Source organism: Hippichthys cyanospilos, chromosome 17, assembly GCF_059441005.1.
Source record: "Hippichthys cyanospilos isolate Australia breed blue-spotted pipefish chromosome 17, RoL_Hcya_1.0, whole genome shotgun sequence".
In the NCBI taxonomy this organism is placed as follows: Eukaryota; Metazoa; Chordata; class Actinopteri; order Syngnathiformes; family Syngnathidae; genus Hippichthys; species Hippichthys cyanospilos.
The window spans coordinates 12,742,501-12,759,617 of NC_142385.1; the positions used below are offsets into that span (position 1 = coordinate 12,742,501).

General features: G+C 38.6%; 2 protein-coding genes across 2 annotated transcripts in view; one reads left to right on the top strand and one right to left on the bottom strand.

Moving 5' to 3' along the window:
• The window catches only part of arhgap22b (Rho GTPase activating protein 22b), a 23,739-nt gene extending 11,467 nt beyond the window's left edge, over nucleotides 1–12,272 (bottom strand). The window contains exons 1-3 of the mRNA XM_088439525.1: nucleotides 12,165–12,272; nucleotides 5,331–5,530; nucleotides 2,228–2,315 (exon numbers count right to left, since the gene is read on the bottom strand). Of these exons, the coding sequence (XP_088295651.1) occupies nucleotides 2,228–2,315; nucleotides 5,331–5,530; nucleotides 12,165–12,207 (331 nt within the window). The 5' untranslated portion in view covers nucleotides 12,208–12,272. The remainder of the gene's footprint in view (nucleotides 1–2,227; nucleotides 2,316–5,330; nucleotides 5,531–12,164) is intronic.
• The window catches only part of mapk8b (mitogen-activated protein kinase 8b), a 58,764-nt gene that overhangs the window by 32,069 nt on the left and 9,578 nt on the right, over nucleotides 1–17,117 (top strand). The window lies entirely within an intron of this gene.

A 17,117-nucleotide genomic window follows, 5' to 3' on the forward strand; every position in this document is an offset into this window, starting at 1 on the left:
ATGGCGAACTGGAGATTCATCTGTTTCAAATGAGGCGGTGTAAAGCGATTTAATTGTTCAAAGTTTGAAAGATGGAAATTATGAGCCTGGCATCGCGGCATCTTTGGAAAAGGGTGAAATTGGTTGCAGATGGTGTGGTTCTCAATTTAGCAATGTTTCATACTTTCATTAAAACAAAAAAAAGTCTTTGTCACAGCTGACTGTTAAGAATCTTTGACTTTGGTATTAGTGTTTAAACTCATACCAGCCTGTTTTTTACTTTCCTCAATCCCAACACAGAAAAATAAAACATGGGAAAATAGATACCTGGTATTGAATTTCTGGACTCCTAAAAAATGCATAAAAAACATTTCTGGGAGTGAATGAGTTAATTTACTATACTATGCTATACTATATTATACTATACAAAACACCACATAAGAATTCTCATCATTTTTTTTTTAAATTTCAGGCACATTGATGCACTTTTTTCAGTTTTAGACTAAGCTGTAACCCGTATAAACGCTGTAAAAATAATTATCAGTTGTTGAAAGTTGCTATATATGGCTTATTTCTTTTGTTAATGTTAAAAAGGATGCAGGTTTAGGCATACTTCTACATTTTTTTAAGAGATAACAATCTTATTTATAGTCAGTGTGTCGAGTGCGGGGAGGGGCGCAAATCTTTTTTTTATTATTTATTCTTCATTTGAAAGTTTAAGTAAATTTTGAAGGTAATATTTCAGTACAAAACTTCTGCTTGGCTTATGTATATTAAATATATCAATTTAAAACAGCACATGTATGCATTTTTGAAGTTTTTGCATATTTTTTGATAAATAAGCAAAACGGGTCAAAATGACCCGAGAATTTTATTCTCGTTTCTGATGGTGGAAAGGGAGGGAATCACTATTTGTTAGTTAGCAGGATTGTACCCACGAAAAAAATCAAACTTTTGGACAATTACACTAGACCCCGGGTCAAATTGACCCAGCATGTTCTTACTATTCCAAAGAAACAAATGTAACACACAGCTATAAAGAAAGTATTGCCTTGTAAATTTGTGAGTGATTTTACATGAAAAAAAATAGTTTTTGAGCTTTTTAGATAAATATATTCACCTCCGGGTCATATTGACCCAGAGATAACATTGCAGTTCTAGGTAATTGAACAGCAATCATGGGCAAAGACATTGGCGTTCTTGCAGGATTTTTCTGACACATTCGAGTGACTAAAAGGCTCCGGGTCAAAGTGACCCATGGACATTATTGCTCTTTCTTGCAATCAAACATAGCAGAAGGGTTAAAATACTGCAAAGTCAACTAAAACAATCAGCCTATTTCATTTCAAAATAATGACCAAAGATTTTTCCTGGGACTGGGATGATTGGGCCAAAAGACAAAATTGCAGATTTGCATTATTCTCAGCCAGTGGCCGGCGTGCCCACGGCCAGAGCGTCTTTGGAGTCGGCACCCTTCCGCAATGTTGACTGGTCATAAACAAAAACACACAAGGCACTCACAAGTTGCTCGTCTACTCTAAACACAAGAAAGCAAACACTCTTTGGGACCAAGAATGTACTAAATATATCCTAGTACTAAGATTGAACAATGACTTTATTAAAATGTCTCCCATTTGATCCGGAAACTGCAATTATGCTCGCAAAATGATATCACGGTTAATTATTCTTATATGACCATTCGCCAAAATTTGAGATTTTCAACTTTTTATAGATGTTTCAAGTGAATTGTGTGCTTTTAAAATGATGGTGAGTGCAGGCGAACAATGTACAGTGGTATTTCGATTTATGAAATAATTCATTCCGGAAGTAATTTTCATCATGTGAACGTTAATTTGGGGATATGAGGATTTTACATTTGTGGGAATAATGATAAGGTGGATAGCAATTTCATGGACAAGTACTAAATGCAAAAATAACTGGAGGGCATCAAAATGTATTAATTTACCGGTATTTATTTGTTTATTTATTGATTGATTGATTTAAACATCCATTACCCACTGTGTAGTTAGCAGGGCCATATAAACTCCCAATATTAGTCCAAGAGGTGTTTTTTTTTCAATTGTCTTTTCTTTTAGCAGTTAAATTAATGATATAACGACTCTAAATGTGTCAAAACTGCAACAGCACTGCCAATCTGTTTTGACGTGTGAGATTAGAAGTTTCAGTAACGCGCTACCTGAAATCTTGTGAAACACTGCCCCCTGTTGTTTACACGAAGAACTCCTACCTGGAACGATCTCAAAAAGATGTCTTCCGGGTTCATCCGGATTGGCCGTGAGCTCGTTCACCTGGCATCCCTGCAGAGGGATACATCCCTGAAATCCACAAGCACATAGATTAAAAAAAAAGTGATTCAGGGGAATTACAGCCTGTAATTTGTATTTTCACCCCCCCTCCCCGCCTTGTCATCATAAGAACCATTTCCTTGTAATTCCATTGGGACCAAAACAAATGATCAGAATACATTATCAAGATCAATACCCATTTAGCTGCGACAACTAAGACCGAGTAAACTGTGAAGAGATGCCAGCGTCTGTTTAATCTGCTGACTGGCATCTCCCATCAAACAGGCAGCCGAATCTGCCAAAGCGCCTTGGCCTGTGGGCCGGGCCCTCGCCAACATTAGTAGCCATGGTAACAAATGGAAGAGGCGGGAGAGGTGGCCGGTTGGAGAGCGGGGGGAGCGTTGGAACCGGGGGATTGTGGGGGGGGCTGGCGGTCTCTAGGGGGGGCGTGCGCTCACAACAACACATGCGGCGGGGGATGAATGATTTACAAAGGGCGGCAAACGTAACGTGAGAACACAAATCATGCCGGCAGATGAGCCGGTATCAAGCTGGTTTTAAAAGCATCGTTTATCTTCTTGTTATCGAATGAATTGGTAGTATAGAAGTTTTTTCCTGTTTGAAAGCCACAGCGGCAAAAATTTAATCCAAAAAACAAAAATTTTTTGTCACGGATACACCGCACCGCAGTTCGTCGTAACGAAAAATGCTGTATGGAAATTTTTTGTTTTTTATTTAAACTTTTTTTTAATTGCCTGCCTTAAGAATATACTTGAAAATATTTCCAAACATACGTTGTAGGCTACCAGCTAAAAACATTGCATTTGTTACCATAACGCTACAGAATATTGACAAAGATATCCTGAAGAATTCTACAAAAAAATGCTATGTTTTTAGCCTTTAGCTTACAAGAACTTTTAGACTGATTTAAAAAAATAGGTTATATAAGTACTTATAAATGTATTTATATATACTTTCAAATGCGTTCGAACATACTTGAAAATATTTCCGAACATAGTTGTAGGCTAAAAACATGGCATTTGTTCCCATAACGTTACGGACCCGTGGCTAACCCTCTCAAGTTTGAATTAAGCAGTAAAATGCACTATAAATACGGTTTTGCAACTGCTCGCGATAGAACAAAGCTTTAGCGTTCCGCCATTTTCAAACGAGTGAGGCCGACCAATAGCAGACCGGCATCTCCGTGAGGAGACGCCGACCAATAGCAGACCAGCATTGCAGTGACGCGTTGCATGGAGGCAACAGAAATAAGTAAAATGACCTAAAAACGCCTGCAGATGGAGACAAAACAACACAAACACTGCCAATCCCCTTGGGTCATGACAGTTGTTTTTGTCGCGAACCGGGGAAAATATCTGAAACGGGGAGGACGAAAAAACTATTCCACATCGCAACATGAAAAAAACGTAATTCGGGGACGCTGTAACCCGGGGGTCCACTGTATGTTTGGAAGTATGTTCAAACATCTTTAAATGTGTAACGGTAAATATCTTTGAATGAGTTAAAAATCCATGTTTCTGGACACGTTACTAAATCAGCTTTTCCTATCTTCCATGTAAGGCGAGTCGTCCTCTATTGTAGCAATAATCCGACATGTCCCCCTCCTCCTGCAAAGCACCACTCCCAGTTTCAAATATCCCATCGATTCGATGATTAGAGGGAGGACCAAGGCGGGGTGACACTTTCTTACACATCCTGTCTTCAGCGGGGGAGGTCGCGAATATGCGCGTGTTCATTTCCCCGAGTGCACGGGCCCATTTCCGTCTCACGCGCTAAAAAAACAAACGCATCAGTGTTTGCAAATCAATACAGCTCGGGCGAGTATCGGGCGAGCTGTGATTAAAGGCAGTCCGCGGACCTTCTCGCTCATTTGGTCCCCGTAGATTAGAGGCTGCGGCGAGTGGAAGACGTCACGCTGTGTAACGTGTCGTCTGTGTGGGGGTGAGGCAAAAAACAGCGATGGCAGATGGCTTACTTGAAATAAAAAGCAGTAATCCAGAGCGACGACAAAAAATCAATAAGCGTCAAGGTTTCAAATAATAGCGGTGATTATTGTGTTTTAAATGGCCACGCCGTTGTTGCTTTGTCATCCTTATCCAGCTAGCTAAATTCCATCCCCACCCCAAGTGACACACCCACTCCATTACTTCTAAGTGGTTATTAAAGGAGGAAAAGATGAGTCAGCACAAAGCCACTAAAGGTGTCTTCAAACCAGAAAGGATTCGAATCAATTAAGCTTTTGGCTTGCAAATATTTTTAGGTTGATGCTCTAATGGCGGAAAAAAAACAACAAATGGGTGCGTTAGAAGCACTTGCACTGGAACACCCGATCTCCAGAGAGTCAAGCTATCACCGTAGTGTTAACACCTCATTCATAAACTGCATTATTTGATGGGGATTAGTAATTTTACGCTACGACATTACTGCAAAGTAAAAATGATGAACGCTAAAACATCAAATATTTGTTTAGCGCATTTTAATTTGGAGCATTTTGACGCTATGGAATAAGTCATGTTTCACGCTGTACTTAAACTTTAGGAAACGTTAGTACCGTATTTTCCGCACTATAAGGCGCACCGGATTATAAGGCGCACCCTCAATTAAAGACATATTTTAAAACGTTTTCAATCACAATATAGTAATACTCAAAGCAATAACAATAATAACTCAATGTCAATATGATCAAGCTTGTTCAGCTGTAAATATACAAAAGAAACAGGTAAAGCTCACTTTATCAGTTCATTCCCCATCTACGAAACCCAATCTCAATATTGATCCATAAATAAAGCGCAGCGGATTATAAGGCGCACCCTCAATTAAGGACATATTTCAAAACTTTTTCCATATATAAGGCGCACCAGATTATAAGGCGCACCCTCAATTAATGACATATTTGAAAACTTTTTCAATCACACTCAAAGCAATAAGAATAATAACTCAAATAATAACAAATAATAACTCAATGCTTGTTCAACCGTTCAACTAACCCGAACCCTAACCCTCTTCAACGTGCTTTGTAATTACCTGCGGTTTGGTTTCTTCCTCGTCTTTGTAGAAGTCGAGCTGTTCCGAGCGTAGCACGAACCACCTCAGCTGCCAATTTTTCATGATGCTCCGCTGCTTCTTCAGCCAGCCGGCTTTTAGCGCCCCCTCCTGGAGGCTGGGTGAAGCCGGCTGGCAGGAGCCTCGCGTCACCTCGCCCATCACCATGCTCTTGGACCTGGCTGCAGACAGACAATATATATATATATATATATATATATATATATATATATATATATATATATATACACATATATAAATATATAACTAGACCGATCAAATTTTAAACATACTGTTGGTCATTGAGAACACATTTGTTTACACGTTTTTGAATAGTTAAATCATTTCATTTATTCCTCTTTAATGAAATATGGTCAATCTTACACAGTGTTCCTTGAAGTGAGCCTTACGGTCTGAAAAAATCTTACATTTGTAAACACAGCTGTTGCATTAGCGTTGCTGATTTTCAACCGTGACCATTCAAATGAATCAAACACTTCCCACCTTGGAGACAAGGTCAAAGAGCTACGCCGCCATTCGTCATCATATTTTTTCTTCTTTACCAGGCGAGCTAGTACCTATAAAACATTATCCTTCGAGCTATACACGCGCGACAGAGAAAAGATAGAATTGATTTTCTTCCCCCATTTCTCCAACCTCGTATTCCTTCTGCCACATTGATCATATCTTTGTGTGCACGCAGGGAAGCTGTATGCACAACTGAGTAGTATAAATTATTCATGATCATTAAATTGCATAGCCTTGTTTGCCTAGCCGGTCAGGAGTTCATACCTGCGCGCAATAAATCCATACGGCCGAGCCGGCGGCAAATATCACTTGAAGCCCCGTAAGCTATAGTGAACCGGTTTCAAGATAAGGACAACGGGTGTTATCTGAGGCGAGAAAAGACATTGGGACATGTCGGCGCTGCCGGTCCCTTTGCTTGCAAACCGCCCTTGACTGAGCTCAGGTTTCACACATTTGTTGAGGATGATTCAGTCAGTCAGTCCCAGGTGGTCCTATTATCGCACGCCCAAGCCGTTTGCCTTTCTTTTGGCTCGTGGCGAGACAATAAGTCTCTCCCAAGGATCTTCCAAATGGAAGGCAGGTGAAGGGGTGACGGAGGTACAATCCCCGTCTGTCACCCCGGGCTACACCGGTGTGTGTGTGTGCGGCCCCTTGTCTCCATCTTATTTGTGTTTCTAGTCTTTTTTGTGCCTTCTGCCTCTGTATCTCATTTGGAGCTGTGCAAGCCCGGGGCAGAAGGTTATGTGTCTCTGAGAGACGAGCGGCATACGCAATGAAAGATAACGCCGCGGGATGAAAATGAAAAAGAAAAATATACATGGCATGAGGCCAAGATGGATAACCGACGAGTCCAATCTTTGTCAACTCAATTATTGCCTTGTCTGTACTCAAAAAATGGTATGTTTGTGTGCGTGTATACATATATACATATATATGTGTGTGTGTATATATATATATATATATATATATATATATATATATATATATATATATAAATATATACACACACACACACACACACACACACACACACACACACAGAGTATAAGTTTCATCATCCTTTTTGCTTTGATCTTCATCTTTTCTCATTTTTCTTTCACATTTTCCTAAACAGCGCATCCATAATGTTGTCATGGATTAACTGAGGTTCTTTTTGTCACCTTTCACATTAATGAGGCTTATCCCTCCATTGGTCTTCTTTAGACGCGCTCTAATTCTTATCTTCCCCGCGGCGTTGCGTTTAAGTAAATCCCAAATTGCTTTGTTATTACTGAGGAGAGCCAGACACATTAATTCCAATAAGGAGCAGACAACGATTGACACTAGTTATACGCCATATTAAGTCCAATGTATATTATTTTCGAAAGTTCTAGTTCAAACTTAGCTTCAAGGCTGGCATTGAAGCTCGGTTGTCTTTGGACAGATAACGTAGACAAGTTTGTTCCATTAATTGTAAAGTTCGAGATAACCTTCACATCACTGAGTATTCTGATCACGTCTAAGCATCTCACAATGTAATTTTTACTGACAATCATCCAACCGTTGAGAACCTAAACTATTTAAAATTTCCTTGAAAATAGCCCGAGTTGATCTCCTTTAAGTCCAATCTAGACCAAAATGGTAGGATCTGAAGGGTTTTTAACTTTATAGACCTGGATTTGCCACCTCCATTCCACATGATCCTGGCGCACATGGTAATTTGGTGACAGAAAGTAGAATGGTGCGAAACGCAGATCTAAAGTGTGTTTCCAAAGATGTAACACTGTTTTGGTGGATATCTGCTGGATATCACTGTATTTAATTCATATTTTTTTATGACAACAACATCTAGCAAACTGTTTATATATTGTAATTCCCCAAATACGGGACACACCCTTAATTTTAGGGTCAAATTCTGGTGTTTTCTATAGGATGCATTTTTTTGAGAAAAGAATAGATCTCGTCTTTGTAAATTCTTCTGGGTTTTTTTTGTTATATATTTTTAGTTATATATTTGTTGTGGGTTAAGTGTGCTTCAGATATCCCACACTGGGAGCAATCATTGAACGCCTCGCCAATGTAACGTTGAATGCTTTAGAAGCAGGTGTTTTGCCTTTTCCTCACGACGCAGCTCGAGTTCATTTTTCCATGAATATAAATACTGTATATACATATCTCAAAATACCACTATTAAACAAGCCAAATGGAATACTTTTCCATATCCTCTAACCTTTGCACTTGTAATTGAATCAGCTGGAGACAGGATAACTTTTAAATGATCCTAGTAATATTCCCGCGTTTGAACAAGGATGAACTCGGACATTGGTTCAGTTTGCCCGCTTCTTTTAATGAAAATAATGCTATAACATCCTTAGCTAACACCATTCACTGGCTGACAACAGTCAATCTTCTTCGAATGATGTCCCCTAAAAAAATTAAATAAATAAACGACCGTTTATAGGACGCAAAATTTTACGGTAATTATTTATGCTTCGGCCCTGTCGAGCGCATCTCCCGAGCCGATTTAAAAGGTAACGTTTCAGTGGCCTGGAATCAAACACCCATGCGCACAGTTGGACAGCGCTTCACGTCATCAAAACATCAAACCGAATCCTCAAAACGAATCCCGAGTACTATATATGTTCACGTCTTCTCCCCTTGCCAGTTTTCACATGAAAGCGTTCCACTGTTTAGCACGTCAGCTGTGTGTGAGTGGAACACGTACTCGTCTGTGATTCACACTTGAGTCACGGATTTATTTTTTTTTTCTCGTGGGTCCATAAGTGCCAGCGCTCCAATTCGAACCTCGTGCTCGGGGTGATTCAGACCTTCCTTGGCTTGGGCGGAGCTGCTTTGCGGCCGCTTGCGTGATGTTCAGATGTAAAAGACAGACGACGTTTTAGCGTCAAAGCGTCCTTTTAAGACTAACCGCAGCAATTCGTTGGAAGAAAAAGTATGATTATCATTTGCTATGACTTACATTTTAAGAGGGACAGTTTTTATTATTGTATCCGTATGAGCACAATTATTAGGCTTAAATGTATCTGTAACGTTTCCAGGTCATAAAAGGACAGGCATGTTATCAAGTTTTAAATGTCAAGAGTAAAAAAAAAAAACAGCACCCTTGAGGGCACCACCCTGGCAACAAGCTATTATGTCCCAACTGCTGTACCTGCATGGATACGCATCCATTATATTGCATGCATAGTTTCCTCATGTCCTTTCAGGCGTAAGTAAGTCTCAACAGCAGGAGGCACACATCCAAATATGGATTTCATCGGCACAAAATGAAAGAGACGTATAAACCTTTCATCCAGTCGGTTTCCAAGAAATGATTTACAAATCATTTCTATTGGATGGATCGGTACGGCATCTGTGTATTGCATTATATTGATAAATTCTGGTGCCTGAATTAAAATATTTAAAAAAAAACAGTGATTGGATTGGTGTCTTGGAATGATTAATATATTAATATAAAATTGCTGAATTCTATTGTTCTTAAGAGAAACATACACCCATCAAACTTTTAAATATTTTTTTTTTTTTTGCATCGCTTCATAGGACATTGTGCTGCTCCTTCTGGAGTTGTATACTGCAAACATAGAGACACATAAAGCACAGCTTTAGGAGAGCACACATGGTAAGCTACAGTAATAATTATTTTTTTGCAAAGGATCATAAATATGTGTATTGTTATATTGTTTGTCTGCAACCATTTGTGTTCACATATCTAGAAATAGTCGCAAATCGGGTCACTCGTATCTTAGGTACAATTGTACATACCAGATTATTTTTCTAAAAATAACTTTAGTAATAATATTGTTATATGACAAGCAAAAGTGGAATATATATATATATATATATATATATATATATATATATATATATATATATATATATATATATATATATATATATATATATATATATATATATACAGTATATATATATATATATATATATATATATATATATATATATATATATATATATATATATATATATATATATATATATGTGGTGACTTAAGCACAAGACTCGCATGATGCAGCTTTTTTTTCCAACTACAAAAAAAAAAAAAACATCTCTATAGTGTGACTTCCTTTTTCAGTGCCCATTAATCCAAGTTGAAACTGGGTTCTTCCTACGTCTGACGCGTAGCGACAAGCTATCCGCGCACTTCATTTCACACACATAAACAAGGATGCTCAGGCAACGCCGTAGGAATTTAATTCCATTAATCTAGTCATCGGGCGCTGATTTATGGCGGACAGAGTTACAGGTGCATCAGCGCAGAACGCGGTTAGCCTACCGCTGTTGATAAATTACGCAACGGCGTTGTGTGTCTGTGTGTGTGTGTTTAAATCTCCACACTGACAAGCAGCAGGGGCGTGGCCAATCACAAGAAGCCTCGACGGGCGACCTGCAATGAAGTGGAACTGATGCTGCAGTATATATATTTCTGCATACAGTATCTGCCAGTCGGTGCATCTGCTATTCATGCAGAACGTCAGTCGCACGACTTTGATCGTAAAACCATGGTAACGCGCATCAAATAGACGAGGGAAGCAGCTTATATGAAGGCAATTAAAACAAGCGAGTGTGCTCTGAAAAAAAAAAACTAAAAGGAATTTTCACGATAAAAGACATCAGATATTTTCTATTATACTATAAATATATTACTATTACCAAAATATAGAGATTTTATTATGGAGGCCACACTTGCATCGTTTTATTACAGTTAAATATAGTGTACTGTATAGTGTACCCCGTAAATGACATATTCCTGCAAGGAGAAATCAGTACTCCAATTTTCTTTTTTTTAAAAGACCGACGTCGTCAATTCGCTGTGTTTATTCTGAACATGAAATTCAGATAAACCCGTTCAATCCCAAAGATAGCTTTTTATGTTTTTATGATTCCTGACATTCAATCCCAAGTGCTTACTATGCGTGTTTAAAATGTATTTTTCGATTCAAAAGCAGTTCAGTACGATTAATGATCAATGTTGAACAATTAATAGATTATTTTTTTCATGAAAATGCAAAATGTGACACAAATACAACCAATCAAGCGCACCTAGCTAATGTTGGCTTATTTTTTTATTTTTACCCAGAAAACTATGCATTTTTATTACGTAATGAACCAAGTCTATTAAACCTTATTTGTTCGTGGCTACGCCCACAATATTATTAAAGTTCCGCAATTAGCCTAAGTTAAAAAAACAACATTAAAATGACCGCTAATGACTTTAGTATCGATTCTATTGATACTAGCTTATTGGCGTAGCTGTGGTTAAATATAATGTGATTAAAAAAAACTCGTCTTTCATTTCTCAGCAGTATTTTGACCATTTTGGGTCATTTTCTTTCGCCTCATCTTCCTTTTCTCAGCAGTATTTTGACTATTTTGGGTCATTTTATTTCTCATCATTCTCACTGTGTTTTAGCCAGTGCGATGATTAAGCGGTCGTGCCATGTTGAACGATATGTTGTCGTCAATCTGGGTGAAATTTCAGCTCCCTCAGGGTCGTCTTTTAGTATTTTCCGTTTGATGTGAAATGCATTTTTTTTAAAACGTAAAATGACTGGAAAAAAATACAGCACAAGGGTTAATTTTGAAGAATTTAGATTTTTTGACCAATTTACCGAAAAGAAACGAACATAAACACATAAATAAATGTAAAGGATCGATAGTAACAATTTGGATGGACCTGCACGGCCTAAAAATATCACCAAACATTTCCCCATGTTTCTTATTTGATACCAAATTTTAATTTCCGCAATTCAAAAGCAATATTGAATATTTCTTTTGTTTTTGCACGAAAATGCGCGAAATGCGACAACTATGATACAAGCAATCAAGCGAGCGGCTAATGAGGCAATTCATAAAACACACATGACCAATGCCTATTGTCTGATAATATATGCAAATACACATTGAATCCTCTTTAGGAGTAATTTCACGCTGCTCCGGGAGAGGATTTCCGCATCCCGCTCCCATTATTGCCAGCTATTCATTACGTCTTAATCACATCCAGATGAATAATTGCGAGTGAGGACGGAAGGACACGTGGACTCGGACACGTAAACGGGCTCATTAACGCATCCTTTGAGGAGCGCGCGCACATCCCGGGCTGCACATGCGGCACCAGCTGACGGCAGGCTCGCAGCCGTGATGAAACTCGAGATGCAGTTGGAGAACATTTCAATGGCGAAAGCGCTTTTAAATCTCTTTGAACCTGCGGGTCGATCACAACCATAATAAAAAAGGGCGATAATGATAGTAAAGAATGAAATGGGGTCCTACCTCTTCTGGTCTGTCTGATTTTGGGACTCAGCATGGTTGTCATGGCTTGTCCGCGCGGTCTCCTCTCGGCATGTTCCTGTACATCCAAGCGCCCCGCCCCTGACCGTCTCTCCCTCAGCCTCCTCTTCCTCTCCCTCTCCTCTCTCTGACCTTCTGCAGTGCGGCCGCCAGCTGGGGGTTGGGAACGCCGGGGACGAGGAAAGAGGGAGGGACTGGATGGGAGGAATAACCGCTGTTCTTTCTCTCTCTCTGGTCTCAACTCCTCCCTACTGCATTATTCATAGCGGTGTATCCACCTCTGGTGAATTATTATTATTATTATTTTTTATTGTTATTAACCCTTGTGCACACACTTTGCAAACTGTACACGTTGCATTTTGGTTTCCGAATTTTGTAAATGCTTTGAAAGGCGTAATTATTGTTTTTTTCCTTCAACCGCTCACATTGTTCAGTGGCATCAGTTCTATCCTAACATATGGACCGTATTTTCCGCACTATAAGGCGCACAAAAGCCTTGATTTTTTTTTTAAAGCTGATGGTGCGCCTTATAATCGGGTGCGCCTTATATATGGATCAATATTGAGATTGGGATTGGTAGATGGGGAATGAACTGATAACGTAAGCTTTACCTGTTTCTTTTGCGTGTTTACAGTTGAACAACGTTGCTCATATTGACATTGAGTTATTATACTATTCATAATCTAGAGTTATTATTTGAGTTATTATGGTTATTACTTTGAGTATTACTATATTGTGATTGAAAAAGTTTTCAAATATGTCATTAATTGAGGGTGCGCCTTATGATCCGGTGCGCCTTATATATGGAAAAAGTTTTAAAATATATCATTAATTGAGGGTGCGCCTTATAATCCGGTGCGCTTTATCTATGGATTAATATTGAGATTGCGATTCGTAGATGGGGAATGACCGGATAAAGTAAGCTTTACCTGTTTCTTTTGTGTGTTTACAGTTGAACAAGGTTGCTCATATTGACATTGAGTTATGATGCTATTGAGAGTTATTGTTTGAGTTATTATTGTTATTACTTTGATTATTACTATATTGTGATTGAAAAAGTTTTCAAATATGTCATTAATTGAGGGTGCGCCTTATAATCCGGTGCGCCTTATAGTGCGGAAAATACGCCGGGTTAAATTTATTAACACCCACAAACAATTGAAAAATCGTATGGTCTTATTTTGTAGGCTGTGGATTGATGATGACACTTTAAAGACATATCCATTAACTTGAGATGAAACACAAAATTTTATGTTTGCTGACTGCCGCTCCATGAAATGTCGCAAAAATCGCAGGAAAATCAATGTCATGAATCTGATTAAAATGCATCTCAAAAATTGTCATCATCATGGTTTTGTATGGTCCAAAATGTGGACAATTGTTACTTTTGCACACAAAATCTCGCATGTCCAGCTGCAATCACACAGAAATGTCCGAATTGTTGAATTTTGAAATTTTACATATTTTAATCATCTGCTGGGGCCTTAAGGGCCAAAAGGGGGCCATAAGCCAGTCGTCCCGGCACTTCCAAGGCCAAAGTGGAATGGTACCGAGCAGAAGGAAGGGACGGGTCGTGTGGCAGGTGTTACCAGCAGCTCCACCTAATTAAGACTTTCTTGACCCCTCCCCCACTTCCCTATCATTTTCTCGCACTACTTTTAAGACGTCCATTTGCTGGAATGCCCTTCCGCTGTAAATCCACAGCTTGTATTTAACCACACTCCTAAAATACGCCATCCTGGCCTCTTCTGGTTTTCCTCGAGTGACATTGCCTTTCGTCTCAAAGGCAAACGTGCGGGATTCCCGGATGCCGCACTGGGTCGGTAATTACTCGCTCCGGGCATTCCAGCGGCACGACTCCGAAAAACCAGCATAGGAAAATATGGTTCCAAAAGGATCTGACATCCTGTCCCCTAGACCTGCTGTCTATATTTGACATAATACCGCTAAGCGGATTGTGGCACTTCATGGATAACAAACTGGAATTTGTCGTTTTGCTCGGACCGAATTTTTCGGGTGATAAGCCGCGACCTTTTCCTCGTGATCTGAACCCTGCGGCTTATAATCCAGTGCGCCTTATCTGTTGTTTTTATTTCTTTATTTTTTGCTAGCCACCAGCAAGCAAATGTGTGTATCTGTTTGAGGTTTTCATTTCTGGAACAACTATGAAATAGAACTGAAAAGATGTGACTCAATGGCTGTGTTGAAACAGGTTAAAAAATGTTATTATTATTTTTAAAAAAATGTCTAAATTGAATAAGAGAATGGATAAAATTTTGGGTACATTTGTGACATTTTATATACAGTACACAGTATCTATGATTTTATTTATGTATTTCTGAATTATTTGCAATGTGTTTTTATGTTCACTAAAATAATCTATCAAACAAAAGGAGATAAAAAAGATGCTATTGAAATATTGATTTCGATTAACTGCTATTTAATTAACAGTATTCTGTTAGTGTTGAAAATATCCTTCTAGTCGTTTTTTTATAAATATTTTGGATTTTGCTGTTGGCAGACAATTACAAAAAAATTTAATGAAAAAAAAAATCATAAACTTCCATGTACCATTTTTTTGCGTAAATATCTCATGCTATTTCCTGCGGGTTAGGGTTAGGGTTAGTGAGCCTTATCTGTGACAAAAACCATATTTTTGCTGCTGTGGTTTATATACGGGTGCGGCTTATACGGTGATTATTTAGTCGAGCACCATAAATGAAAAAAAAGGTCTTTATTTTGATCATTTTTTGGTGGACGAATATCTCTTAATATTTCTTCATTATTGACATATTTCTTTTTGGGAACAGATCTCTAATCCAAATGTTGATTATTCATGGACCGATACAAATGACGTTTGAAAGCTTCGAAAGTCTAATAAATCAGGCGCCCATGACGTTTTTTAGGTTTTATTTTTTTTTGCTGGCTGAAAACATATTTCGCATCACTGAAAAAAGCTTGTACGAGATACCGTACTACATAATCTCAACCTTCCTCAAAACAGTCAGTTTTGTTCCCACAAGATTCGCATTTTCAGCAGTTTATATTTTTGCTGGTGGGATGCCCAAATTCATGACTTGTTTTTTTTTTTTTTTTTCCTGATGTTGTTGTAGACGCAGCTGCGCCGCAGCAGCAGCCAGTCTCCCCCCTTGCTCCAGTCAACACTGGGTAATAGCCATAAGTCCCGCACTGCAATTGAATCAGAGCGGCCGCAGCTGCTCTTATTACAGAGCAAAAAAGGGAAAGAGAAATCGAGAGGGCGGAGGGGTGCGTTTGTGTGCGCGCGCCATTTTTTTCACGCGCGCGGACTTCGGAACAAAAGCAAACAGGCGTCTGAAAATGAAGCGGCGGCATGCTAGGAGAAACAGGCACGCCAATCAAACGAGATTGAAAGATGAGAGATCACGCCGCCCGAAAGAGGAAAAAGCCAGAAAGCGAATCGAAAAAGGAAAACAAACAAAGCATTCGATGCCCGTCCGGGTTGCTTTCCAAGTCAAATGGGTGTGACCGCTCAAATCGGGGTGTGGCGCTAAAAGTTGTTTGTGATTCTAACACCCAGGCCGATGTTGTTTTTATCCCATTTGGAAACATTTGCGAGGGGAAAAAAAAAAAAAAAAAAAAAGAGGACCACGCAAAAACATGCTGATAGTGTGGAGCTTAAATCGAAAAGCTTGAATTGTTTTTTTGTTTGTTTCACTTCCATCTCAACCGTTTTCTCAACCCTTGTGCAGTATTTTGATCTTCCCTTTGAAGGCATTTCACATCAAATGGAAATTATCGACAAAAGACACAAGGGAGCTGAAATTTCACCTAGAGGTGACTTGTCAAGGTTGTCCATAATTCACAAATATGGCCAAAATTACAGGTACTTCCTATACACGGCAAAAGAAAAACGTATATATATATATATATATATATATATATATATATATATATATATATATATATATATATATTTTTTTTTTTTTTTTTTTGTACAATTAATTAAATACTAAATTTATCAAGGACTTAGTGTTCGAAAAGTACTGAAGTAATTGATTACTTTAGGTACCAAAGTAAGTCATTATTTTAGTGATTCAAATACTCGAGTAATCAGTTCAGTACCTAAAATATTTGTTGACTTGAACCTTAATGCAGTATTTTGCAGTCTTTTTTTTTGTTGGTTTTTTTTTTGTTTTTATCTTTACACCAAAAGCAATTTACATGAAAGGAAAAGCTTTGAAAGATGATTTTAGGGAGCTGAAATTTCACCCAGATGACCAACTTTGTACCAACCCCTGACTAAAATACTGCGAGTAGAGAACGGAAGAATATGTCTCAAAAAGTAATATATATATATATATATATATATATATATATATATTCTATTCTATTCTATTCTATTCTATTCTATTCTATTCTATTCTAAGCAGATCACCGCTTCGCTACGCAGATGTGTGAAAATGAGCCAAAAATGTTCAAAATACCGCGAAAGGGTTAAGCAACAGCTGTCGGTGTCGTGTCGGCCCATAACGCAATAAAAACCAGGTCCGTTATCTGTTCTTCGCTAAAGCCGAATAACATCACTGAATTTGAGAGGAGCTTTTAAAATATTGAAACGCAGGATGATTAAAATTTCATCGGAACAGGGAGGGGCTGTGTTAAAACAGGCCAGTAGGGAGGGGGGGGGGGGGGGGGGGGGGGGTGTCTGGAGTCCGGACTGGTGAAGGTGTGACTGTTGACTTATTATTGATCGGGCTCGACCGGCTGCAGTCGACCTTTTCGGTCTTCCGCTACGCACCAAATAATATTACTGGATGTTTTTTTGCGATTAGGTTGACTAGATCTCCTGATTCAATTTTAGAAACCGTACTTGTATGTTTTTCATACTCTCTGCATGGACCTTCGGGGACATTGCGGTGTTCGCAAACCGTCTTTGTAATCTGCCGATATTTT